The 24,788-nt window shown below is 42.6% G+C and overlaps 2 protein-coding genes across 4 annotated transcripts; one reads left to right on the forward strand and one right to left on the reverse strand.

The window, feature by feature from the left end:
- Positions 1-56: 56 nt before the first annotated feature.
- On the reverse strand, positions 57-10,444 carry TBP (TATA-box binding protein). Of its 3 annotated transcripts, XM_074818539.1 has the most exons (9): positions 10,363-10,444; positions 8,358-8,601; positions 7,911-8,185; positions 7,390-7,721; positions 5,959-6,046; positions 3,856-3,947; positions 2,524-2,691; positions 2,202-2,296; positions 57-1,253 (listed from the first exon to the last, which is right to left on the reverse strand). In XM_074818539.1, the coding sequence occupies exons 4-9, from the start codon at positions 7,713-7,715 to the stop codon at positions 1,174-1,176; spliced, it is 849 nt and encodes a 282-aa protein (XP_074674640.1). In that variant the 5' UTR covers positions 7,716-7,721; positions 7,911-8,185; positions 8,358-8,601; positions 10,363-10,444; the 3' UTR covers positions 57-1,173. The 3 variants fall into 3 exon arrangements, with proteins under 3 accessions (XP_074674640.1, XP_074674638.1, XP_074674639.1); XM_074818537.1 differs by lacking the exon at positions 7,911-8,185; XM_074818538.1 differs by lacking the exons at positions 7,911-8,185; positions 10,363-10,444 and having other exon boundaries at positions 8,358-9,956.
- A 923-nt stretch (positions 10,445-11,367) lies between these two features.
- On the forward strand, positions 11,368-18,194 carry PSMB1 (proteasome 20S subunit beta 1). The gene is made up of 6 exons (XM_074818543.1): positions 11,368-11,547; positions 12,591-12,698; positions 14,129-14,210; positions 14,648-14,777; positions 16,378-16,484; positions 17,920-18,194. The coding sequence occupies exons 1-6, from the start codon at positions 11,447-11,449 to the stop codon at positions 18,103-18,105; spliced, it is 714 nt and encodes a 237-aa protein (XP_074674644.1). The 5' UTR covers positions 11,368-11,446; the 3' UTR covers positions 18,106-18,194.
- The last annotated feature ends 6,594 nt before the right edge of the window (positions 18,195-24,788 follow it).

The following is a 24,788-nucleotide window of genomic DNA, read 5'->3' on the forward strand; positions in this document are numbered from 1 at the left end:
AAAGCTTTTTTGAAAGAATGTGCAAGTCATAGAAAGGAGGTTACTATTACTGGAAATTTACTGGAGAAAAAAAGTTTATTTTTAGTTCTCAGCCCATTAAGCTTCAAGCACAGTTCAGAGGGAAGATTATGTACATACTGACTCCAGTCGGAAGGACCTTGACACTTTACAGGAACACTAATATAGTGAGACTGTCATAGTTGGTAAAATACAAAAGTAGTAATTTGAAGAAATTCTAGAAGCTAAGCAGGGATCTTTTGTTCCAATTCAGCCCAATGTAGCTGTTTAAGACTTGCATAAACCCGATCTGTTGGACGTAAGGCAACACACACTTGAACACAAACTTCTTTAACCAGTCACCTCTTTCACTTCAACATACTAGAAATAGTCAAGCTAGATGTTGCCAAGGATGTGACTGCTGGTAAGCAAGTCAGAGCATTGTTAAGATTTCTCTCAAAATGACAAGTCACAGTAGAGCATGTGCTATTGAAAAATCCAGATTAAATTAAAAAAAATAATTTTCAATGTATTTCATTCTACCAGCTGGGTAATTTTAAAATGCATTAAGACAGTTCCCGTAATTGTACAAAGAGGGTTTATTGTACATGTGGAGCTGAAGGAGGAAAGAGAAGGAAGGTATATATTATATATATATGTACAGTGAGCCATTTTCATTAATAAATTTATTCTGTCTTGCTTAATACTGGAAAGAGGGAATGTGTCTGGCACCAAAGAAATTTAAAATTGAAAAAATTTAAAAGCTTAAGTTCTGAAAATTATAAAAACTATGGTCATATGGAAGGAAGTTAAAACATATATACATGGCAATTTAAGTGGTTTATACACTGAGTGACACAGTTGCATTTGTTTTTTAAACCAACTTACGGATTTTCTATTAATAGAACTGGCATTAAAACTATTCAAAAGCTAGAATATAAATAAAACTTGGGAGGGACTGCTCCAGGAACAGCCCAGTAAAGCAACTCACAGTAACTCAGTAGACATAATCAAGAATACAGTTCCCCTTGAGCATCAGGGAAGTAGGCACTAACTGGGAAATAGTCCAAGTCCTGGTGTTGCAGCTTCACTGGAAGTCCATCTCTTGTTACTGCTGTGCCATACACAATACCTTTTAAAATATACCCCTGATTTCTCCGAAAGATGTAGAAACTGTTACGTTGTCTTCCTGAATCCCTTTAAAATGGGATAGATGTTTTCAAATGCTTCATAGATTTCTGCTCGTACTTTAGCACCTAGAAAAAGAGAGAATTAAGTTAGTTTGTACCTTTCACCACATACTTAATTTTAGCTTTTAGAATGTTTATTAGAATGCAACTCTACATAAAAACCTATGCATATCCATAAATTCATGTTTTTATGTATCCATAAATCCTTTTTTTTTTTTCCCAATACACATTTCATACAGAGCACACGTTACCAGCCTTCTCACTGTTTATTCTGGTAACTGGTAAAACTTTCCTTAGCATCTTCATGCTTACGCTATACTTGAAAATGGCATTTTCCTAGACATAATTTCTGCAGGAGATCCAACTCCAAAGTGCAGCCCCATAGGATGTTTCTGCAGAAAGGCCTAACTGGTGGAGCTTTTTTTGAGAGTGTGAACATCGTGGGGAGCAAGGTCTGGAGTGGCAGAGGCCTGCCACTTGCCGTACTGCAGGGACACGCTCCTCCTCTTGTCTGCGCTCCTCCTCTTGTCTGCGAGACTCCTGTTTTTTTTTTTTCTCCATAGCAAGACTCAGCACAAGGGGAAAAGGAAGGGTGGAGGTGGAGCGCCTGAGGCTGAGGAGGTCCTAGAGCCCAGGTATCTCCCCTTCTGTGGCTGCTGTATCAACGGAGAATGGCAGCAGCCTCCAGGCAAGCTGTCAAAGAACAGTTAGCTCAGTTACACACATCCAGCACACAGAGACAGACTCAGATTTTGCCAGAAATGTTACCTGCACTCTTACAGCTTTTTGGGCACCTGTGTACTTAACTAGGATTCATGATCATTGCTTATATGGATTTAGCCAAATGGGGGGTTTGCTTTGTACATTCTTATCACAGAATACTATCTGTTCTTTGTCAGTACTGTCACCTCTAAAGAAGGTATGTAGCAGCTTACATACCTCTGGTCTCATTGCGTGTTCTCTGTCATGCAGCCTAAATCTAACCTATGGGAGTGAGATACTGTCTTCACTTACCAGTTAAAACCACTTTTCCAGAAACAAAAATAAGCAGAACAATCCGTGGCTTGATCATTCTGTAGATTAAGCCAGGAAACAATTCAGGCTCGTAGCTGTAAGAGAAGGGAGTGAGTGTTTATATGTGCTTGCAGACACATGTTCCAGTTTTTCATTGGCAGGACTGCAGGAAGGGGCAGAGCAGATGCAGACTGCACTGAAACTTGAGAAAGTAGCAGGGAAGATCATTCTGATGGGTTCCTACTGGGCAAACTCTGTTAAACCTGAGGCAGAGCAGCGATGGGAACATATAAGCAAGCTTTTTTTTTTTTTTTTTTTTTACCTGCTGAACTGCTGGTGTGTGAGTACCAATCCTTCTAATCTGATGGGAAATTTCACATCACAGCTGCCCACCATGTTCTGAATTTTAAAATCCAAAAATTTTGCAGGAAAACCCAGTTTCTGAACAACTCTTGCATACTTCCTTGCTGCCAACCTGGATTGCTCCTCACTGAAGTGAGAAAAGGATATCCATATTATTTCCTCAGTTAAATATTACTTCAAGCAAATAGGATTAAACCACAAATATGTAACTAGGAAAAAAAAAATGTGTGTTGTGGGGGAGGGGAAGGTCACATGCAAAATTCTTACATCCAAAATTAACAACTAGCACTGGTTTGCATGCTAATTTTGGTACTAGGATCTTTAACACTATTAATGGTGTACTCACTGTTCACGAGGCAGAAAACAGTAAATTATAAATCCATGTATTTCACACTCTTAAAATATTGACTCCAGACCCTCTAATAAGACGTGAAAACTGTTACTTAAGTTTTCAGTATAGAACAACTTTGAACTACTACTGCTAGAAAGTGCACCCTTCTATAAAATATTTGTAAACTGCCCAAATCCTCTTCTCGATTCAGCCCAGGCATTCAAACCTGGGTTTAACACAACTGCACGGCCTTACGCGCTGCTGCAGAACTCGGTTTGCTTCAGTTTTGTAAACAGTTGAGGATCTGGTTGCTCTTAATGCAGCATAAGACAACTTGAACTTCAAGCATCACCAGGCAGAGAGTGTTTCCTGTACAGCTCTACTCATTCATCTCTGCTCATTAGCTTATTCCTTCTGGATTCCTAACAGACTTCTTCAGAGCAGAGTTTCTCTCCTGCCCACTGGAGTTAAGGTTATGTTTAGTTTTCAATTCTCATGCTTCAGTGAACATGTTAAGAACAGATCAGACTACGGGGACCAGAAACGTGGAGCTCTTGGCCTGTGATGAATGAAACTACTCAAATATAAAATCACTCTTCCTCTGCCACCGCCCCTACCGTTTAAGCAGTTCCAGTGCACAGTCATTGAAATTTTTAAATTATTAGGAAAAAAGATAACTGCAAAGCCAAAAAGTGAATATAACAACCTCCACAAACAAGTTTATCAGACTGTATGAAAGAGCTTCAGAAACAAAACTACCATTTCCCCTTTCATAGGGAAGTACTTTCAGGCATGAAGACATTTTGTGTAGAAACGTATATTAGTCTATTTGAAATAACTGGGAAGCAAGCTTAGCTGTACAACTTTGTTGTATATATACAAATACTGTACACAAATAATAGTATTTCTAAAGCATGATGGTACGAAAGAAGACAGCCTGAATTAGTTTGCTAAACATACCTTTTTGCTCCTGTGCACACCATTTTTCCAGAGCTGAATATAAGTGCAGTAGTACGTGGTTCTCTTATTCTCATAATAACAGCAGCAAAACGCTGAAATGTGAGCATTGAGACTATTAGTGATATATTGCTGTAATCATTACATTAAAACCAAACTTGCATAATCTAAGTAGCAAGTTACACTGTATTGCAAAGAAATACAAAGTTCAAATATACTTATAGATCACTCAAAATTTCCTTGAAATGCTTAAATCGTAAGTAGCTTCAAACACACACTGAAAGGTAGAGTCACACAGGAAGCATATTTACCATTGCATTCCTAATTTACTAAGCTCATCTCTCATTACTGTATACGCAACATATAAGTAATGCTAACATTTGCAGCTGAGCAGTAGAGACAATCTTAAAAATAAATAAAAAAATAATTGCCTCCACACATCTTGAAATTGTATCTGTTATAGGCAGGATGGAAGACTATCTGCAAATATTTTAGGATCTGTTTTGTTTCCGTGTCTTAAAAAATTGGACAGTGTTAGAATACCAGCGAATAGAACAGCTGGAGATCAAAGTTCTGTGTAAACAGAAGTCACCTCCACTACCACAGCAGAACACAGCAGCCTGGTCAGTGCTAGCTTTTATATTCTAAGTACTGTAACATCTCTGCCTGCATTTCCAAATATTCTTAAACTCTTTGAAACGAGAGATACTGGAAACTGATGTGGGCATACGCACACACAAACCCCTGTTTGCCTGTTATATTTAACTTGGATCAGCCCATCATGCAGTCCCGTAAACTGTTCTGCTGACATAACCAAGGCGGTAGCGTGGATTACCTAACAGCACTTTTGTCAAAATATGGCTTGAATAATACAGCCAAGCAACTTCTTTCTTTGATAGATGAATGTACTGCCTAAAAGTCAGGAGTGTGTTACATAACCCTTCTTTCTCTCTGCTGTAGAAAACAGCATTTCGTATTGATTATTCTGGCTGCAAGTTTTACACAGCCACCTACCCCCACCTTAAGAATTACCATGGCATGCTCAAATTTTTGCTGCACTAATATCTTACTCACATGCAGTTATGTAACAGCATCACTGATATAAACTTACAGTAACAGTTATTTATCACATATGCTTGCATGCGTGCTTTAATCTTTGAGAGCAGAGTTCAGGTAAACTGCAGCAAAATACCAAATACTAAACCAAAAAAAACCCTGCTCCCCAGGAGAACTGAAGCCTTCCCAAGGCAAGTCAGTTCAACTACACAACATCTAACTTTTATTAGGAAGACTGTCCAACTACTGTGGTTGCAAAGAGAACATTTCCAAGAGAGCCACCTGAAAGAAAAATGAAGTGACATAAATTTGATTCAACACTCCAGGTCCTCTGCTGTTGTTCAAAGTTTCTCTGAGCTAAAACCCCCCCCACAGTTTAACAGACTGCTATTTAGAAGCAGCAGGCAACTTAGAAGTCGGCATGCAAAAAAATCAATTTCATTTTGCTGTTCCACCAGACCTAGCCATCAGGAGCAAGGAACAGAGCTCAGAGGGGAGGCACGACTGTAAAAAATAAGTGACTGCGCTGCGACCGCAAGAATTGCAGGGGAGCAGTCAGGTGAAGGAAGCCACAGCATATATAGAACAACTGTGGCTCTGGCAGGAGCCCAGGAGTTGAATTCTTCCTTCCTTTCACCTTGCTGGGAGACAGGGAACAAGTCTTAATCATCACAGATTTCAGTAATATGAAAAAGGAACTTTCTGAGCACTGTGAGCAAACATGCCCATATGAACAGTAGCAGAGACCAGCTCTACAATAAACAATTTGGCCAGTGTACGACACTGTTGGTTAGGTTCCTCCTAAATGTGCTGTGTTCTTTTTAAATCTACCAAATTACAACCTCATGCAAAACACGGCTAAATCAGTATAAAAATGCTTTTCATTAATTTGACAGAATGTTCTAAGTTTAGTTAAAAAAGAAATCTTTAATAAAGTATAAAACCGCATCTATAGCAGGAAGGTTTTCCAATCTATCACAGCAAATACACCCACAACCTTGTGCCTTTGACATATCTGTTACAAGATGAACTCTAACACATTTCTCTTACCTTGGGATTATATTCAGCATTTCGGGCACGGAGCGCAATAGTTTTTAGGTCAAGTTTGCAACCAAGATTCACCGTGGACACAATATTCCTGAAGACAGTTCAGAGAAATACATTAAAAAGACAATAAAGAATTCATGTGTCTTCCTCATTTTTAACTAAGCTTGATTAATTTTTTTTTGTTTCTCCAAGTGAGTTTGAGTGACATCTTTCCTACCGACAGGAGCACTGAACAGTGATTTGGCTCAGGAACCTCCTTCTGTAGGGCAGTAGCTCCTAAGGCATGATTGCCGATTCCTCCTTATCTGCCAGCTATTATGAAAAGTGTCTCATGAGAAGAATCTCTATTTCAGTTTGGCAGGAAAAATTCTTGATGCTGAGAGCCCCCACCACAATCAGGGAAGCTGCTGGAAACAGGAGAAAATGAGGTAGCAATAGTACCATCTGAAATTTTCCTTGGTATGGCCTTCAAGGAGGAAGAAGAGGCACAGGACTAAGTGGGAATGACCGGGGAGGTAAACCCATTGCCAGGCAATAGGATAGCTGGTCTCTAGAAAATTTAAGAGAAGTTCCTAGGTGAAAAATTTCCTTGGAAACTTGTCTTCTGGGAAACCCCTGAAATCTCAAGGTCCTCAGCGGGGAAAAAGAGAAATACAAGGGATTGCTCTTTCAGTGCCAAAGTCACATTATCAACCATTTCTCTTTGGGCTGTCTGTAAATTGCTGTAAAAGTCTCTTTAAAACTCAAGTTCAGTGAAAATACTTTCATACCTAAACCTTCAAATAGTTCTAGGTTTTCTTCCCTTATAACAAACTCAGCTGTAGCCATGAACTAGAAAAGGGAACATGGAATATTAAGCACAACTCAGCTCTAGCTCCTAGACTAGCAACTCGTTTCTTCCCCTCTACCCTTCTAACCCCCGTCCAGCTGTGACAGCCCCTGTATTCTTCTTTACTGTCTCACTAACAAAGTACTACGCACAGTAAAGTGGAGCTATTTGCTTTTTTGTGAACAGGTCACAAATATACAGTAAATTACAAATGAGAATATGTTTTCAGCTATATATACTTTGAAATACAGATTATCAACCCAGACTACTTTATAGCTAAAGCACGATGAACTCCTAAAGTGCATAGATTTAAAGGTTACAATGGTGCTAAATGAATACATATGTAACATCCTCCACTAGTATGCTTGAAAGATGCATGGCTGACAAATCACTAAGAAACTGTTTATATTACTAAGTGGTTTAGTAACAAAACTAAGCTAAAAATAAAAGCAAAAATTACTCATATTGCTAGAGAAGACCCATAAATCCTCAGGACCTCCCTTCCCACCAAAATGCACTGCTCAGATCCTGATGTGGCTTTCATCCTAGGTCTTTAAAGCTCCATCTGAGAAAGCGCATGCTGCACTAACACAGGGGACACTCACTGTAGCTGTGGCACTATCCCAGAGCTCTCAGACGCTGGTGTTGCAGGAGTTATTGGAGTCATCGGAGTCATTGGAGAGGGGTACAGAGGTGTGGTTCCCGGTAAAGGGGCTGTGGTAAGAGTCTGTGAGTGGAAGAGCTGGGGAGTTTGACCAGATGTTCCCTGTGTCGCTTGCTGTGATGTAGATTGCTGCGCCGCTTGTTGCTGCTGCTGCTGCCGCTGCTGTTCCTCTAGGATGGACAGACTATTGGTGCTCTGGACAGGCTGTGGTGTCAGTCCTGTGCCATATGGCATCATCGGGCTAAAAATTGGAATTCCTGGAGTCATTGCACCCTGCAGAAGAAAGCATGAAATAGAAACCACAGATCCTATTGACTCCATTTTGTTTTTAAGAGAAAAAGTTTTCAAGAGGAATCTAAAAATAAATCAACATGATTGTACCAAACCTGAGGCATATAGTAGTAACTCACTAAAACCAGAAAGCCCTTGGAAATGCAGTTCTTCTACAGAATAAAATATTACCTCTAGGGATCTGTCCACTCCAGCATGGTTCACCTCCAGCCAGGGATGCTGACACACTTCTCACACTACCTCGCAAGCATGTCTCAACCTTGACCCACAATTTAACTTGCAATTGTTTGAACAGTCTGTGTCCATCGTACCAGATGCATTCATAACACAGTGACAGTCCATTATGTATGACAAAGGGCAACCACCAAAATTAAATTAGTATTTCCAACTTGTCAGTCATGTTTCAGCTTAAAGGAACCCCATAGGTCTTCATGTTTCTTATATATCTGGATATACAAATTGACAGTTTTAAAATTCTGCTTTATACTAGTATTATTCAATACCTAGCAGAATTTTTCAGATCTGCAAACAAAAAACCTAAAGTTACATGAAAGAAACGGAAAACACTTTCACAAAAAAATTCGGATCACAGTTGCTTATTAAATAATTTGTTTTTACCTGAGGGGAGGCTAAGCCTTGAGCGTAGGGTGGCAAGCTGTTGTTCTGATCCATGATTCCAGTTATTTCTTTGGTGAGGCCAGAAGTAATTCCTTCAATTAATTTAAATTAACTTCAAATCCTAGTGGGTTTTTAACCCTTTAAAACATTCCAGTAAAGTAGCTTTTTAAGCCAAGCTGAAAGTGTTAGGAAAACATCAGCTCCACAGAAATGCGTGTTATAAGTCTAAAATACTAATCAAAGCCTGAAAAAAGAAAAAGTAGTATCTTGAGAACAATATCTAAACACAAAACCAAAAGCAAACCCATCAGCTGCTGAGTTAGATAAGAGACACCCACATACAAATACATGTAAGAACATTCACACACACGTGCACACACACACACACAATCCATAAAAAGACACACTCTATAGAAACTTTACAGCACGTTTCTGCTGAAGTCCTGGCAAGTAACCTGACTCACATGAGCAAGCCCCTGTCTATCCGAACCCTCCTTCAGAAACATCTCAAGCTGTTAACGCTCCTTCTACTCCAAGCTTTGCTTTAGCTGGAAAAGCACTGATATTTTTAGAATTTAATTCCCCTGACTACTAACGGACAAGCTTACTGACTCATTGCTTGTAAGTCTCTTCCTGACAATTTTAAGGCTTGGGCTTCAAAAATATTGTTTCTTCTATGGGAAAAGCATCGCTGGTCAAATTAAAACTAGGAAACCCTCTTCCATCCACTTCCATAAAATAAAGCACTAACAGATTTCAAACAACGATATGTACTTTATGAGAAAAAAAGAAATATGTGAAAGCCGATTTCTGGTACACAAGTGGAACGTATGCATGATTTTTTTTTACTATACCTCTGTTGCTGTGTTATGGAAATAAACAGTACAAGTGGAGAATTTAAACGTTACATCTTGATATCAAATATTTTCCTATTAATGTATAGTTTTCTTAACTAGATATCTATTGGTCAGAAATACTGTAGGTCATTTTTAGGCCAGAGGCAGACCACTTAAAAATCTGAAGAAAGCCTATTCAGTCTTTTTTTTTTTTTTTTAAGGTATTAGAGCTCAGAATTACATTTTTATACTGCAGCTGAAAAGGCATGCTTTTTTTTCCCCCATGACTGTAAGATATTACCATCTATTACCCTCAGCGAAGGTATCAAACAGAGCATGCAGGCATTACAACCTGGAGACAGGGGTAAATTCGAAAACTAAACATTACCCTAGAAGAAATAAAGCCAACTCCTCGACAGACCAGCTGTTTAGTAAGAACTCTAGATGCCAGGCACGCCAGGGCCCGTAGCGAGGACACCACCTACGCAGAGGTCCATCTTGCAACCACCTAATCGTGGCTTACTCGCACCTTCACTACAAACGCTGGGGAACGTTTTTGTCGAGGAAACAGAGCCCGGAGGCAGAGGACGCCTCGGAGAGGCCCCGACGCACCCCGAGTCCCCTTCCAGGATCTCTCCCCTAGCACACGGCAGCGCTCGGGCAGAGCCGTTCCGGCACGAGGCGACCCCTTTCGCCTCTCCGCGCCGTCCAGGCCCCCCACCTGCCCGAAGACCGGCCCCAGAGGCGCGCAGCCCACCCCGCCAGCACGTCCGCGCCACCGCCACGACCCCCACCCGCCCGCCCTCCCATGAGGAAGGCGGTGACCGCGGCCATCCCGCCCCCGGCACCAACGGCCGCCGCTCACCCCCGAGCCGCGCCGGAGCCCCACGAGGGGGCGGCGGCCGCCACCTCCCCGCCGCGGGAGCCCCTACCCGCTCCCCCCACCGCCCCCCGCAGCTCAGGCCGGCCCGGAGGACTCCAGCCCGGCGGGGAGGTGCGGAGCGAGCCCGGCCCCGCGCACCGCCCCCGCCCTCCAGGCCCGGCCCGGCCCGCACCATGGCGGCCCCGCTGGCGCCGGCAGCCGTCACCCCCTCCCCGGGCTGCGGGGCATGCAGCGGCCCCGCAGAGGCGCGGGGGGTGGGGGCAGGCGGTCGCGGCGCGCACGGTACCTGCCACTCCCGGCGCCACCCCGCCGCACAGCGCCCGCGGGAGCCGAGCTGCGCCCCGCGCCCGCGCCGCCGGCGCGTCCCGAGCGCGTCACTTCCGCCGCGCGCCCACACCGCCCTCCCCGCCGCCATCTTCAGTGAGGGCGAGGGGAGGTCGGCGCCCGGGCCGGGTTGCTATGGCGGCGGCAGGCCCTCCAGCCCAGGGAGCGGCGCCGGGCAGCGCCGTGCCCCGGCGGGCTGGGGCCATTGTTCCACGGCAGCGCTCAGCATTGGCACGCGTGGCTCCGGTGCCGGGCCTGGCCACAGGCCCCCGGGCTGGGAGGCTGTTGCCCATTTTGTAGCTGTACAAGCCGCTGCCCGTTGCCGCAGCGAGTCGCAGACCCTGCGGCGCCACCGCCTCGCCGTGCTGGCTGCGGTCTGCGCGCCGCGCCCACAGAGGCTTCAGCAACAGCAGCTCTTCTTCCCGAGCTCTTCATCTTCCTGTGGAGGACCACATGCATCCCCGGCACCTCTTCGCGCTTCTACCCCCGCTCTTGCCGCTTGTTTCAACTCGTGCCACGGCGCCTGGCGCCGCACTTCACGACCCACCTCAAGGACCTTGTGTGCCTCCACACCCTTAATCTTTACAGTGTTTCTCCTTTTCCAGGGCAGGAGCCGCCCTGCTCCCCACCTGCCCGAACACGAGGAGCTCTTCGATCGCCTCCCCCCAGCTGCTATCAGCCTGCTCACTTCCATGACCAGAAGATAGGGGCTGACCGGGCAAGGACCGGCGCCGCGCGCCGTGCCCGAGGGGCCCCGCCAAGCCCAGGCTGGGAAAGGCCCTGCGGGGACAGGCACACACCGAGCCCGCAGGCTGCCCGCCGGCGGGGAACGGGCCGGTGACAGCAGGGCACCGGCCAGCGCCGCTCCCCACGGCCGCGGGGGGGCAGCCCCGCGCCAGCGCCCCCCACTGCCCGCCCGCGCGGGGCTGCGCGTCCTCCAGAGCAGACGAGAGGAGGGGCCGCCGCCATCCTAGAGCGGTGGCTCGTCACTTCCGGTTCCGGTGCCGCCATTTTGCCGTGAGACAGCACCGAGCTGCGCCCCAGAGATGTTGTCTACCGCCGGTTACGCGGACTCTGGGCCTGAGATGAGCTACGAGCTCGGCGCGCCCGTGCAGTACCGCTTCTCGCCCTACACCTTTAACGGAGGGTGAGGAGTCGCAGCAGGGTGTGGGGCGGGCTGAGGCGCACCATCTTCCCGGAGGAGGGGGCCCTGAGGAGAGTCGTGGTGGTGGTGGTGCTGCTGCTGGTTCTTTCTAGTCTTATTCTTGTCTTCCCCCCGGCACTCTGTGAGGGTTTGTTTCCCCTTGCTAGCGCCTCTATAGAGAAAGGAGGACAGTACAGGGGAGAGCTGGCCTCGGCCTTGCCCTGGGCTGAGCGTGCCGCGAGTCCGTGCAGCTCTTCTGGGTGTTCTTGCGTGTTCGTGTGGCTTTTGGCACATTCGGGCTCCCTGAACTTTTACGGGTTAAAATAAGCTCATTCCGTTCCCGGCAGGGTTGTTTCTTTATAGGCTCAGGAAACACCTGTAATGGTCGTATTACCTGCTTTTAAACCTGTAACGGGGTTGAAAGCTATCTTGTAACTGTTAAAGGTAGGCGATGTTTTAGACACTTGCCCTGAGTTGATGACAGGATCTGGCCAGGATAGTGTTATTTAGATTTATTTTTTTTTTTTAATAATGCCTAACTGGTTTTAAAAGTACATCTGTTTGTTATAGTAGCACACATGTGGCAATCACAAAACCAGTTATTTGGAAGTAAATAACATGGGATAGCATTAGATTAAAAAAGTGATGATAATTTAAGCGTAATGATAGTGATGCTTAGTACTTTGCTGGACTGTTTTTGCTTGGAGAGCCAAGCTTTTTTAGAAGGGTCTTTCATTAGCAGACATCTAAAATTGCTAGTCCATTGAGCATGGTTCTTGCATTGTATAGAAATTCTGTTTTACTAAGTTTCCATACAGTTTTCAGTTAAAATAGAGAATCATTTACACACATTTTCTTCAGTGTGTCTAGTATCTTCCAGTCTTGAGTCACATGTGGGGATGTGTGTAGTTGGAAACATAGCAAGGAATATAAGATGCTTGACAAAACGTGAGTCTGGATATAGAACTACTATCTAGTCTGTTCCTCTGTTGACTAAGAAAATATTTGTTTTAGAGGTAATGATTATATGAATACTCTTCTTTAAGGACTGTGTTGGCGATTGCTGGAGAAGACTTTTCTATTGTGGCTTCTGACACACGACTGAGTGAAGGTTATGCAATTCACTGCCGGGACAGTCCAAAATGCTACAAACTGTAAGTCCAGATCTTGTAAGAATTGAAACAGATGAAAGATCTTTTGTATTCCTGAGCATGTCACCTGCCTGGAATGATCTATCACTTTAAGCAGAATTCTCAGAAAAAAAGCATGGTATCAAAATTGATTTTGGAGTCAAGGTGACTATTGCTGTAATGCCAGATGTGATGTTTTGTATACAGCCAGATTTCTTGTTGCATGCTCTTGAAGTTAGCTGATAACAGAACATTTTTAGCATGATACAAGGCTTAATGTAAGCTAGGTGTTTTTTTGGCTGGATAATCAGAAGAACTTTTGTCTTAACTGTAGCAAAACTTAATCCTCTGGTAACTTGGGTGTTGGTAGGCAAGTGTGCCTGCTACTGCCAGTTGTACTGTGTCTCTCTAGTGAACCATCTGGCACTTCGAAGAAGTGTTTATTTTAGGAGAGGTAAACCTCTCAGTTGTTCTATTATTGAACTTTTTATGCTCATTTTGTGCTTATCTTGACTCACCTAGATAGCATTCCCTTGGTTTAAAAATACATACTGTTTACAGTCTTTTGACTGTAGCAGGTGCTTACCGAGTAAGCTGCTATTAGCTATGCACAGATTTTTTTTTTTTTTTAATTTTTTTTTAATTGATGACACAAGATCATATGAACTTATGTTTCTCCTGGCTAACTCCTTACAGTATCTTTGGCTCTTTGATAGTGTTCAAATTGAAATTACTGTGGTACAGTCTGCATGCTGCACGTGATGGATTTGTGTAATTCTAGTGACAGGCTGAGGGAAGATTTCAGTTTAAACTGTTTTCTGAATGACTGCTTTGTGTTAGTCTGGAAGTACGTGTGAATGTTTGTAGACTCAACCATTTTACTAGAATTTGAATTTCAAATATGCATTCTTGTACTTAGTGTTCATAAAACATTTTGAAACTGAGCAAAGAGCTAACCTACAGGGCACCCGCGGCCAGGTAACAACCGCTGTCATGCTGACACAGAAAACCGCCTACAGGGTACATAAATGTTACATAACCATCCTACAGTATTAAGGCAGCCCTCTGGCCAGAGGCAGTAGCACTGGGCTGAGTGATAACGATGTAACAGGCTCCCCATCTCAAAACAGATCCTCTAGCAAGACTGAATTATAATAGCTAGAGTTAGGGGTACATGAAGAAATTAAGAATTTCTTTTTGTCAGTTTTGCTGTGGAAGTCAGTGGATTGAAGAAAGACATCTGTGTGGTCCTGCACTTAATGAGTCCTCTCCAAGATGTAGGTTGCAGTTACCTTCTATACATAAAATATCTGTTACTACATTTTAGACAACTGGTTTTGATAGCATTAAGGAAACTGAAAATACGTTTGATGTTTGCATAATAATCTACTGTGTAAGAAAGTTGTATAGTTCATACTAAATCTAAAATCACAACAAAATTTTACATCTTACAGAACAGAACAAACGGTCATTGGATGCAGTGGTTTCCATGGTGACTGCCTTACCCTTACAAAAATTATTGAAGCAAGATTGAAGGTAGCTAACTGTCTTACTGTATTTATAAACTTTTATTATCATGTTTGAGACCAATAATATGATACGTTTTAAGTATAATTTTTGCTGGTTTTCTTCAAGTGTTTGTATCATAGTTGTATTGCTAGTGAAAGACCAGCCAGGGGAAATTGATGCTATGTTCTTATTAAGTGTAACATCACAAATTTAAAGAATGAAAGAGCAGGAGAGGATAATGTTAATAAGGCAACGTCTATTCTTTGCAAAACTTCGGAGAAATGTTAATTTTTGGCCTGTAAGAAGGCTTTACTTTTAGACCAGTGTGTTTGCAGTTATCGTGGTAGTTAATAATCTTGTTTAGCATCAGATTGTTCTGTAGTGAGGTTACAGAAAATGTAATACTGATGGAATGCAAAATTTAGTGTTTGACTTTCTTTTTGGACATGCTGTACCACTTGCAGATGTACAAGCATTCCAATAACAAGACCATGACGACTGGGGCTATTGCAGCAATGCTGTCTACAATTCTATATTCTCGACGTTTCTTTCCTTACTACGTTTACAACATAATTGGTGGACTTGATGAAGAAGGTAAGACTTTAAGCAAAAAAAGAAAAAAAGAGGGGCTAAATTTCTGTGGGTGAATAGCTATCCTTTTACATCTCAGGTGTACTGATGAAATTAACAAAGTTTGCGTTCCTATTCCTAACACCTACCTTTAGGCATTACGGTACTTCCACAGGTCAAATGCCTATTATGCATCTGACTTGTTTCCTAGTTGCCACTATTAACTTGATTTTCTATTGCTGAAGGTCGGAAAGTCTAAAAACTGTGTTACAATTATTTGATTACAAGTGAAATCTGCTAACATTGCTTACCTCTCACACTTTACTCTAGGTTGGAGCACTTCATAACAACTTTGCTGGATTTCTTAATAGTGTGTTTAAAGATGTTAGCAGTAAAATTGTATATATTTTACTCCGGTCTGTGAGTGTGGTAGAGGTTATTAAATACGGAGATTTACTCCAGAGACAGGTTTGTACAAAGGTACTTGTAAATGTTAACAAACCTCTAATGAAAATAGTGACTTCTACACAGAAGCTGTAGTTTAACATACAGCCCTTCCAGGACTTACTGGGCTCTTGCCCAGTGATTTGGTTGAGTTGCTAAAATACTGTGTTCTCTGGCTTTGAGCAGGAGCTCAGAGGTGGTCTTGTTTGGATGATTTCAGCCATTCTCCAGTTTGTTGTTACCGTTAAGTTACACTGCTTTTCCCAGGCTTGCAAAGACATGGCTGCGATATACGGAGTCTGAAAAGGGATTAGTTGGCCCTGCGTAATGGTAAATCTCAGATTATGAGGGTTCTGTAGCAACTGGTAAGAATCAGAGGGCAGGTTTGCGTTCATGGGCTTAATTTGTGTCCAGCAAGATTGATTTGGTTTGATTTAGTGTTACTTTCTGGATCTCGGCTAGCTTTTTCAGGGCTGATCATCTACCTGTGCTGTGCTGCCAAGTGCACTGGCCCATTTATTAAATCAGGTGCAGCCTGTCTGAGCAGAAAGGCTGAGCTTGGCCAGGTGCTGCGTCTTGGTTAGTGTGTCTTCCTCAAGAGGAAGGAGGTGCCTCAGAGCGTCTACATCTCTGATGGCGGTGCAAGCTAGTAAGCTTTGCAGAGCCTGGCCTGACTCCAGAGGGAAGTGTGTAAGAGACCAGAGCATCATCCCTGGTTCTGGGAAGGCGATGCAGAGGCATCCAAGCATGCTCTCGGGAGATAATTCAAGAACTGTATCATTCAGGAACAATGGCTAAACTGCCTCTTTGTGCTAGCTTTAGAACCAGCAGAGCTCTTTGTGCAGCACTGCGCTCTAGCACATTCTTCTGCTTTGATTTTTCTGCATCAGCACTTTTTCTGTGGTAAGTACTGTAGGAAACGTCTGTTAGAGCATGGTTATAGGTTAAATATTGGAAATAGCCTTGCATATAGTACCAGGCCACAACCATAACGAGCCTACTGTCAAAAGCATTGTTTGAACATACCGCACTATTACTTGGTTAAAGCTTACTGGGATCTGCGGTACTTCAGAGACTGCTTTTGGAGAGAGCTAGGTTTTGATGTAAATGCTTATCAGTATCGAGAATCTTTCTGGATTGTGATTACATACTTGGTTTTTGTTTTTTTTTTTTTTTTTAGGGAAGGGAGCAGTATATAGCTTTGATCCAGTGGGCTCATACCAGAGAGATTCTTTCAAAGCAGGTGGATCAGCAAGTGCCATGCTGCAACCCTTGCTTGATAACCAGGTAAAATAGTTATCTTTTTTTTTTTTTTTAATCTCAGTAAACATGTGATGTTCAAATTAATGTAGCTTTACTTTTGGGGAATACTACTTTTGAGAGAACTTTTAAATGTATTACAGGTAGGACTGTTAATCCATACATTTACAAATTGTGTGGCTTTACCTTATCAGGAGAAATCAAAGTTTTGCTTTAGAATCTGTTCAGGTTTTTAATGTGCTACAAGCAGTGGACTGCCTGTTTAAAATACAGGTAAATGTTTTAATTGGGGAATTATGTTTCCCATAGAAGTGGTTTGGGTGTGTTTTCTGTTGTGGGGGTTTTTTTTTTCCTTCCCCTAGCTGATGACATAAATATGTCTGTTACTTAGCATGAAATAATGCTAAAATAAGAAGACAGAATTAGTAGGTGTATATAATACATTTTATCACTTAACATACACTTGTTTAAAAGTCTTAAGTTTTGTACAACTTGAACACCATTTTCTAAGAATGTTCTTGCATGAAACTGCTGGAAACTTACTCGGTTAAATCTGTCTTAAAAACACTTGAAGTATATTTTCATATTTAATTGAAGCTGTTAATTGTTGAATGAAAGAAATGCAAAAGCATGTTTTACTCATTTTATTCTCTGACATTGGTGTTGATATTTAGTCAGTTGAGCCCGATGTCAACGCGACTGCTGTGCTTAAAAAAAGCAGTTAAGCGCTCTTAGTTCTTATCAGCTGAGAAAGGAATAGAATCTTTCCTTCTTTCCTTCCTTTTTTTTTTTTTTTCTTTAAACAACTCCAGGTTCTCAGCTTTGACTTAATTTTGAACTTCTGTTAACTGAAGAAAAAAAAATCTTCTGCAGAAACGAAGTTGTCATAAGTAGCTTTTTATTGCTTACAGGTTTGAGGCGAAGTAGGCAACTCTTCCACTCCTTTTCCTGTTCTGATGCTTAGGTGGACACTTAAGTTTATCAGCTGAAATGTACTATTTAATAGGACTGGTTATGCTCCAACATAGGCTGCTCTTTTTGAATTCTAGGTATGTTGAGGAATATTTGCTTTTAAGAAATGTTCCTGACTGCAAATGGCTGGAGAAAAGGCATGTGTGCAGTTCTGATACTGCTAACCCAGTGAGAAGTTTCTGAAGAATTAGGTCAGCTCTGATCTGAATGTTCACTGTGATCTTGTATATGCTGAATGAGTGGGGGAGCTGTGCTGACTGTACACTGGATCTGCTTCTAGTTACTTTTAAGAGTATCAGCACTGCCAAAGTTCTGGTCAGGCATCTGTAAACTGTGTGGACGAATACTATTGCCAGCTTTGGGTTTCCAGAACAGACCAACCATTTCTTCTTTTTGTCTAAATCTGCCCATTCTAATGCAGAGACTATGACACAGCTTTCATGCTAGATGGATCATACTTCCTTTAACATGTATTTTCATCTTTTCTTAGATTGGCTTCAAGAACATGCAAAATGTGGAACATGTACCTCTGACCCTGGAAAAGGCTTTACAGCTGGTTAAAGATGTCTTTATTTCTGCTGCCGAGAGAGATGTGTACACTGGGGATGCACTTAAGATTTGCATTGTCACAAAAGATGGAATTAAAGAGGAAACTGTCCAATTACGAAAAGACTAATTCATTCACTTATAAACATGTAATCTATGATGTACGATTTACCTGTATTATGAAGGCATTTGTCTCATTAAATTTTTCAAGAAGTTCAACTACTGTAATGCTGAATATTTTCTATCTTTGTTAGAAGTAATAGTGTTTATTAGAAACCAGAGCAATTCATGTTAAGGAAGTGGCTGAGTTACAAGTCAGTTTCATTCATCTGATCTTAATCTATTGATCTGTCTAATTCCAATGTCAGTTTAATTCCCTTCTCGCAATCCCTTATGCTACAATATGGGGGAGTTTAAACTTACTAAAATTTAGGTTCAGAGACTTTTCTGATAATGCTTTCAGTTCAGTGTTGGTTTAGTGAGAAAAGCATTTGTTTTGTTTGTGCTGTCTTCTCTGCACTTCGTAGCTTGCTTTTCCTATCTTCTCCCTTCTCTCTCTGACATGCTGTCCTGACATTTGACTTCTCTGTTTACTTACAGAGACTATAAATATGAGTCACCTGAAACCAATTTCTCTGTGTAAGAGGGAAGAATGTTAAATGGAATCTTTCAAAGTTTAGTCCTGGTCTTTGTATTTGGGCTCACCTCTACATGTTTCTGTTCACTTAATGCCCCCAATCTCAGAAGCATCATCCTTTTCTGGCTACTGATGGAAAATAACAGTATGGAGATTCCTGAATGCCTTTTAATGTCTGGGGCTTTGTCAGCCCTGCCACTGCTTTTGATTCTTGGGAGACTGCATCTCGTGTAGACTGTCTGATGCGCTGTATCGCACTCCTAGAAATCAGCTTGAATACTAAGATCTTTAGAAAAGCAGAGCTGCATCATCAAGGGCAAAATAATCTTCTCTTGCCCAGGAATCCTTTCACAGTCTGTAGCTATTCAGAAAAGGACATATAAAATATCTTGTTGCCTGAGGTGGCATGCTTGTTTTTTAAAAGAACAATTTTGCTGATGTGTTTGACCCTACAGTAGCCTGGTCTCCTGTTTGGATGTGCCTCGCTGCCTTCTGTGCAGCTTTTCAGCTGCTGTGCATTCTTCCTAGCTCTGGCTAGTCTTCACCAGCGGTGGTAGTCTCAGGCTTTGTAGACAGTTTAAATAGTGGGTAGCATTTGGAACCTCAATAGCCAAACAGTGCATTTAAACCGCCTACCTGTGTTTAGAAAATCCGGTGGGTGGGAACTTGGAGCAGCAGCTGTTTCCCAGTGTTCATGAAAACACTTGACCACTGGGTGCCACTGTTGGGCAGAGTAAGGGGGGAACACCGCACCCCTGGGTGGTTGCGCAAGGAGAAAGGCCCACGAAGGCCCACGGCGTCGCAGTCTGAGTAACACCGGGGCTGAAGTCACCTGCTCACACAGGTCAGAACTGCCAGGCACGTTCAGGTAACTTAACGGGATGTTCAACCTTATTTGCAAAAGTCATCGTTTTAACCGGACAAGGTTAGCTGTGTAAATGGCTGTGTAGCTGCGTGCTGTTCTGTTCACATGGTGCAATAGTTCTAAGAGCAGAAGGCTTGTGTCTATTTGAAGGACAAATCGGCAGCACCAAGTTAAATACATGCTCTGTTACTTCTATAAAATTCAATTAAAGCACTTTAAGCTTGGCTATCTTTGATTTGTGTTGAATTGCTCAAGTGTTTCACAATAGGTTGCTACAGGTTTATGCAAAGTTGGTGAAGTCTAGTGAAACTAAATCATATTTAAGTTGCAAAGGAAAGCAGCTGAGGGTAACAAGTTGACATGCCTGCCTTTGGGATAGGTCTGTTTGCAATAGGCAAGATCTAAACAGTGAAGGGAAGGGCAACAAACAAGGGGAGCTATCTAGTTTGTAACTGAACTAACTTAATGTTCTTACAGGGTGCCAAATGTGTAGGAGAGTTGCGGTGATGCAATTTTAAAAATTCTGATAAATTTGGATGTTTTTATATTTAAGGGTAAATTTTACATGCAAAATAAATGCATGTCCAACAGATTTTAGGAAATACTTGTTTTAGTTTTGAGGCATCTAGGCTTATCTCTGTAAACTGTTTTAGGAGAAATATGAGGTGATTAGAGTGTTCAGGTCTCATTTGCAATCTCAGACGAGATACAACAGCAGGTACCGGGGATGCAAGTTTTCCTGCCGCTGCGTCAGTGCTGTCCTATTGGAGCACTTGTGCAGATGAGATGGCCATTTTGTATGCTTTCCAGTTTTCCATTTCCCTGCAGAGTACACCTGGCTGAAGAACCAGCAGGGGATGGAAGCTTTTTCACAGGCCTGTTGGACTGAAAATATGAAATTTCTTTTACAGAAGGAGGTAGCACTGCATTCACTCCTTGTGTGGATGGGTTTGGAACCAGTGACATGGGAAGGTTTGTTTCTGGATTTGGTTTTAACTTCCTGGTTATGCCGTGTCCTGGTGTCATCACTGCTCATGCTTGGAGGTGGGAGTTGCAGGAGTGACAGGACATCTGTGAGTACAAAAATGTTCACGGGCTGCTCAGATAGAAGTTACTTGCTTGCTCATTGGCATTAAAACCCATTCAAAAAATTACGGATGTCAAATGTGTCTTACAGATAAAAGGCACCAAGAGGGTTCTTTTAATCCACCAAGTTACTTATCTTTGTGAAGGTTGTCATCGCCTAGAGCTGGAAGGTAGGAATGCCCTGACTGCACGTCTCCATAGTTCTGTGCCCGTACTTCCTATGTATAAATCAGGTCAAGAGTCATCTCGCACCATGTCTACAATGTAAATTAATAGTTTATGAAACACTTTGAGCATGATCTGGTTACGGAACTATCTAGGCAAGTAGGCTACAGAGGTACAGCTAGGCAAAACAAATGCAACACCACCACTTGAGGTTGCTGGAAACAGAGGTCTGGGTTTGGCAGATCTACTTGGCCAGGGATTAGATGTCTTTACAATTTTATGTAAGAGAAAGGAGGGAGAAGGAAAGTGTTTATCTTGCAATGCCTTTTCTTAATATTAAGCACCTTCCATGTGTCTTTCAAAAGAGAGCTGTACTGCAGGATTTGGCTGATTTTGGAGTGAGCACTTCCAACCACCTTCAACAACCTGCAAGTGACAGGGGTGTATAACAAGTAGTGCACAGTAGCGGCAGCAGCTAGCATGACTTCATCTGCAGCAATACGAAGGGCCACCTTAAGATGGCAATAGTTAGTTGCTGTCACAGGCTTCCATACAATTACACACGGTGTGGGTAAAAATAGTCATACATACTTTACCAGTTTCCCACTATAATGCGCTTTGCGGTACTGTTTATTGAGATGGGAGGCTTAATTTTGATCTTGGCCAAATGGCAGCATACTGCTGCTTATATAAGGGTCTGTACAAGGTTAGAATCGGCCTTAAAAACTACATTTGTAACAAAGTAGACCTCGCTTTATTTTTGGACATGTTTTCAGCAATATTGTTTATGCATCAAACCCGTTTTGTGTACAGGGAAAGGGGCTTGTTACTATGGAAAGTGAAAGTGTTTGACAGGACTTAAATATTGCACATATGCTTCTAAAAGTTTAGTTCACTATATCAGTCAAGGATAAGTTTTAATCTTCCTTTTACTAAAACCAAGACTTTCTTCAGGCTGAATCACAAAATGTTGTTTTATAAACCAAATGCTGAGCTTTCTCACTCTAGGATGACATTTTTCCTTTTACAGTGAGAGATGCCTGTAACACTACATATGCCTCAGTGTGATGGGAGTCAGGAGCAGGCGGCTTCTGTTTTATTGCCATCTCTTAGAGAAAACCATTTAAATGGAAATTCTAAAACACTATTTGAAGTACAGCAGTTTGAAGTGGTCCCACTGCAACTTACTCATTTATTTACTGAGGGGACAAAGTTGTAATTTCCCACACTTGAAAAACTTTATTTTGATACCCTAGAATCCTCCATCCTGGAAAGCAAGAGAAAGCTGCTTTGGCAAGTAATCTCAATTTAGTGATGCAGGCTTTTACAAACCTAAGCTTGGGGAGAAGTGGCAGGAGCGAGTGGGGGACGATTAAAGCAGCATTTGTGTGAATCTGAGCAAAATAAAGTAGTCCTGTTTATCTCCAGTCTAGTAGAAGAAAGTTTTAGGAGCATAAAGTAATTGCTGCCGTGTTCAGGGTTCCTGATTCGGAGTCAGGAACCAACTTTTGAGTAGAAGGGATTTGGAAATGACAGCTTTCAAATTCCTCTTTCTCTTTCTTTCAGCCATTGCTTTTGTTTAGTATGAATGTCCTTTGCTTTTAGGCCATTTGGGGCAGTCATAAACCAGACAATATGGCACATGGGCCTGAAGTTAACTAAGATTTGTCTCCAGATCTGCCTTCTCAAGCCAAATTCCTTTTGAGAAGGGGTTTTGTCTATGTGAGTGCAACGGAGTGAGACCAGCCTTATATTCTTTCAACTCTAATATGTAGTTAGTTTAACTCTATGGACCATTTTATGCGCATTTCCTTTTCTAAGCAATTTCAACAAAGTATTCATAATTACAAAAACATGGTTTAGCAGAAAAACAAACAAAAAATCCTCAGTATCTTTCCTGTTAGGCTATTCTTGGCCCTTTTCCTAACAGTTGCTGGCAAAGTTCAATCACTGTTCATTTCAGAGGCTCAAGTGGGGGTAGGGATGGACTTCACTGTAGCCTACAATAATTAATATTCTTTGGCACAAGACACATATTAAAGAGGTACGGGCAAGAGAGTAGTCATGGTACCAAAAATTCAATCAGTCCTTTGCACTTTAGATCAAAGAACTGTAAAATGAAAGATAAAAAACAGGATTCCCATTTTTGCTGAGGAAGAGGACCAAGATGCGGAAGATTACAAGTTGTCCTGCAGTGTTACAGGTACTTCACAGTTGGGGTAAAGTGCTTTTGCCTTCCTGAGACCTGACTTCTCTAAAACTTAGATATTTCTGTTGCTTAGCTTTCTCCAGCCATCCAAGTTTGGTGATCTCCTTGGCGGTTTTACAGGAAGTCACTGGTGTCCGCTTCACCTAGGTGTGCACCCAGGTGTGGGTACGTGACATCTGCAGTGCCTGGCCCACTGAGGTGTCTTAGCTGAACAGGATTACAGCCCCTCTGGACCAATGGTCTGTTTTATCAGCCTGGCAGTCAGGCCTGGTGGATGATCAAGCTGTTTATTGGTCTTCCAATGCAATGCTCTCATACTGGAGACCCTGGGTGGCTCAGCTGAGGGCCTCTTCTCTTCTTCTCCACAACTGACCTGGGCTGCTGATGGAGTCGTATTCAGCTGGGGCTACCTGGGAGGTGAGAGATGCTGTAGAGTGCCTCGGGAGTCTGTCCCCTACCAGGAGCCCATCCTCAAGTGTCCCAGTAGAAAACATCTGTTTGTAGCTTGCTTATGCAGCCTTTGCAAAGAACCTCATGCACTGAGATATCAGAAAGTTAAGAAGCCTGATGGAGGAAAAAAAAATAGGAAAAAGAGAAGGGAGAGGCTTTTTCTCAGGTTTTATATAAGTGACTGTTTTGGAGAAAGCTGCATTCCAGCGTCACTGCCTTATGCTTGATCTGAACTTTTCTTGACATGTACCCTTGAATGCAGAACAGTTAACGCAATCTCCATTAAGTCCCATGGCAAACAAACATTTTGGTGCGGCTGGTATTTGTTTGCTAGTTGCAGACAAGTCAATCTCATTAGAACTGCATTTACAACTTTTGCCAAGCGTTTTGAAACTGGTTGACACGTGCAACAGCTGCCTGAGCTGGAATGGCATTCCATTCCCCGCCTCCATCTTATTAGCGCAGGGGATGGCTTGATTAATGACAATTAGATGGGATTTTTAAAAATGAAAGATAATTTGTCTTTGGAAGAGCCATGCAGTGTGTTTTCATTCTCTGATTTAAAATAAGCCACAAAATCTGGGGTTTTATAGCTTTTCACAAAAGCCAAGAGAAGTGCTCATCCTGAGCTAACCCACAAAATTTGAAGTAAAAACATTTTAAAGGGTGATGCAAAGTGTTTTCAGCTGGTACTTAGTGGGGCTTTTACATTAAACTGCTCTTTAAAAAATGCAACCAAACAAGATTATTTCAGTGGTGACACTTAGATTTTTCTCATGCAACTCCAACATGGGGCATTGCTGTGCGAGGTAGGGGAAGGAAGACTGTGCTGTCCACACCCTATGGCATGTTAAGTGATGCTGAACAGAATTCACACAAGCTCATGTGAAGACCTGTGTGATACGTGGCTCAGCTTGAGCTACGCATTTGTTAGACCAGTGTATAACTGAGTTTATCTGCACTCTTTAACTCTCCAAAGATGTTACCTGGGCAGCCAGTGTCTCCTGGCCAGCTGTCCTCTTTCAGCCAGAGCACATGCTTGGTCACAGCTGAAAGCATTCTGGCAGGGACACAAGGACCCAGTTTCCCCCTCATTTCTCCAGGCCCTCAGTGAAGAGCTGCTGAGCTTACAGCCTTGAAGAGACAGGCTCTTGATTCAGCGCAGGCTATTACATCCAAACCATCAAATACATTTTGTTTGGCTCTACAGACTTCAAAGTCGGGGGCTGCGGTGCCCTTCACCTCTGTTAAGATGCTTCTCTATCAAAGGGACTCTCTCCATCAAACTCAGTGAAGCACCAAACAGCCAAGATGCTCTTCTCTGAGCAGCTGGGGTGTCACAGTGGCCAAAGCAGCATCTATATGGAGGTGTTCACATGCTTAATTTAACCCATAAAACTC

The sequence above is a fragment of the Strix aluco genome, chromosome 3 (genome assembly GCF_031877795.1).
Source record: "Strix aluco isolate bStrAlu1 chromosome 3, bStrAlu1.hap1, whole genome shotgun sequence".
Lineage (NCBI taxonomy): Eukaryota > Metazoa > Chordata > Aves > Strigiformes > Strigidae > Strix > Strix aluco.

Bases quoted from the DNA above. Each gene is read 5' to 3' on its own strand.
- PSMB1 (XM_074818543.1), top strand. From the start codon at position 11,447: ATGTTGTCTACCGCCGGTTACGCGGACTCTGGGCCTGAGATGAGCTAC. The intron at 11,548-12,590 runs GTGAGGAGTCGC...CTCTTCTTTAAG, and splicing joins CCCTACACCTTTAACGGAGG to GACTGTGTTGGCGATTGCTG. The intron at 12,699-14,128 runs GTAAGTCCAGAT...TACATCTTACAG, and splicing joins AGTCCAAAATGCTACAAACT to AACAGAACAAACGGTCATTG.
- TBP (XM_074818537.1), bottom strand. From the start codon at position 8,411: ATGGATCAGAACAACAGCTTGCCACCCTACGCTCAAGGCTTAGCCTCC. The intron at 6,047-7,389 runs GTGAGTGTCCCC...AACTGTCTTCAG, and splicing joins GGGATAGTGCCACAGCTACA to GAATATTGTGTCCACGGTGA. The intron at 3,948-5,958 runs GTAAGAGAAATG...CTCACATTTCAG, and splicing joins ATGCTGAATATAATCCCAAG to CGTTTTGCTGCTGTTATTAT.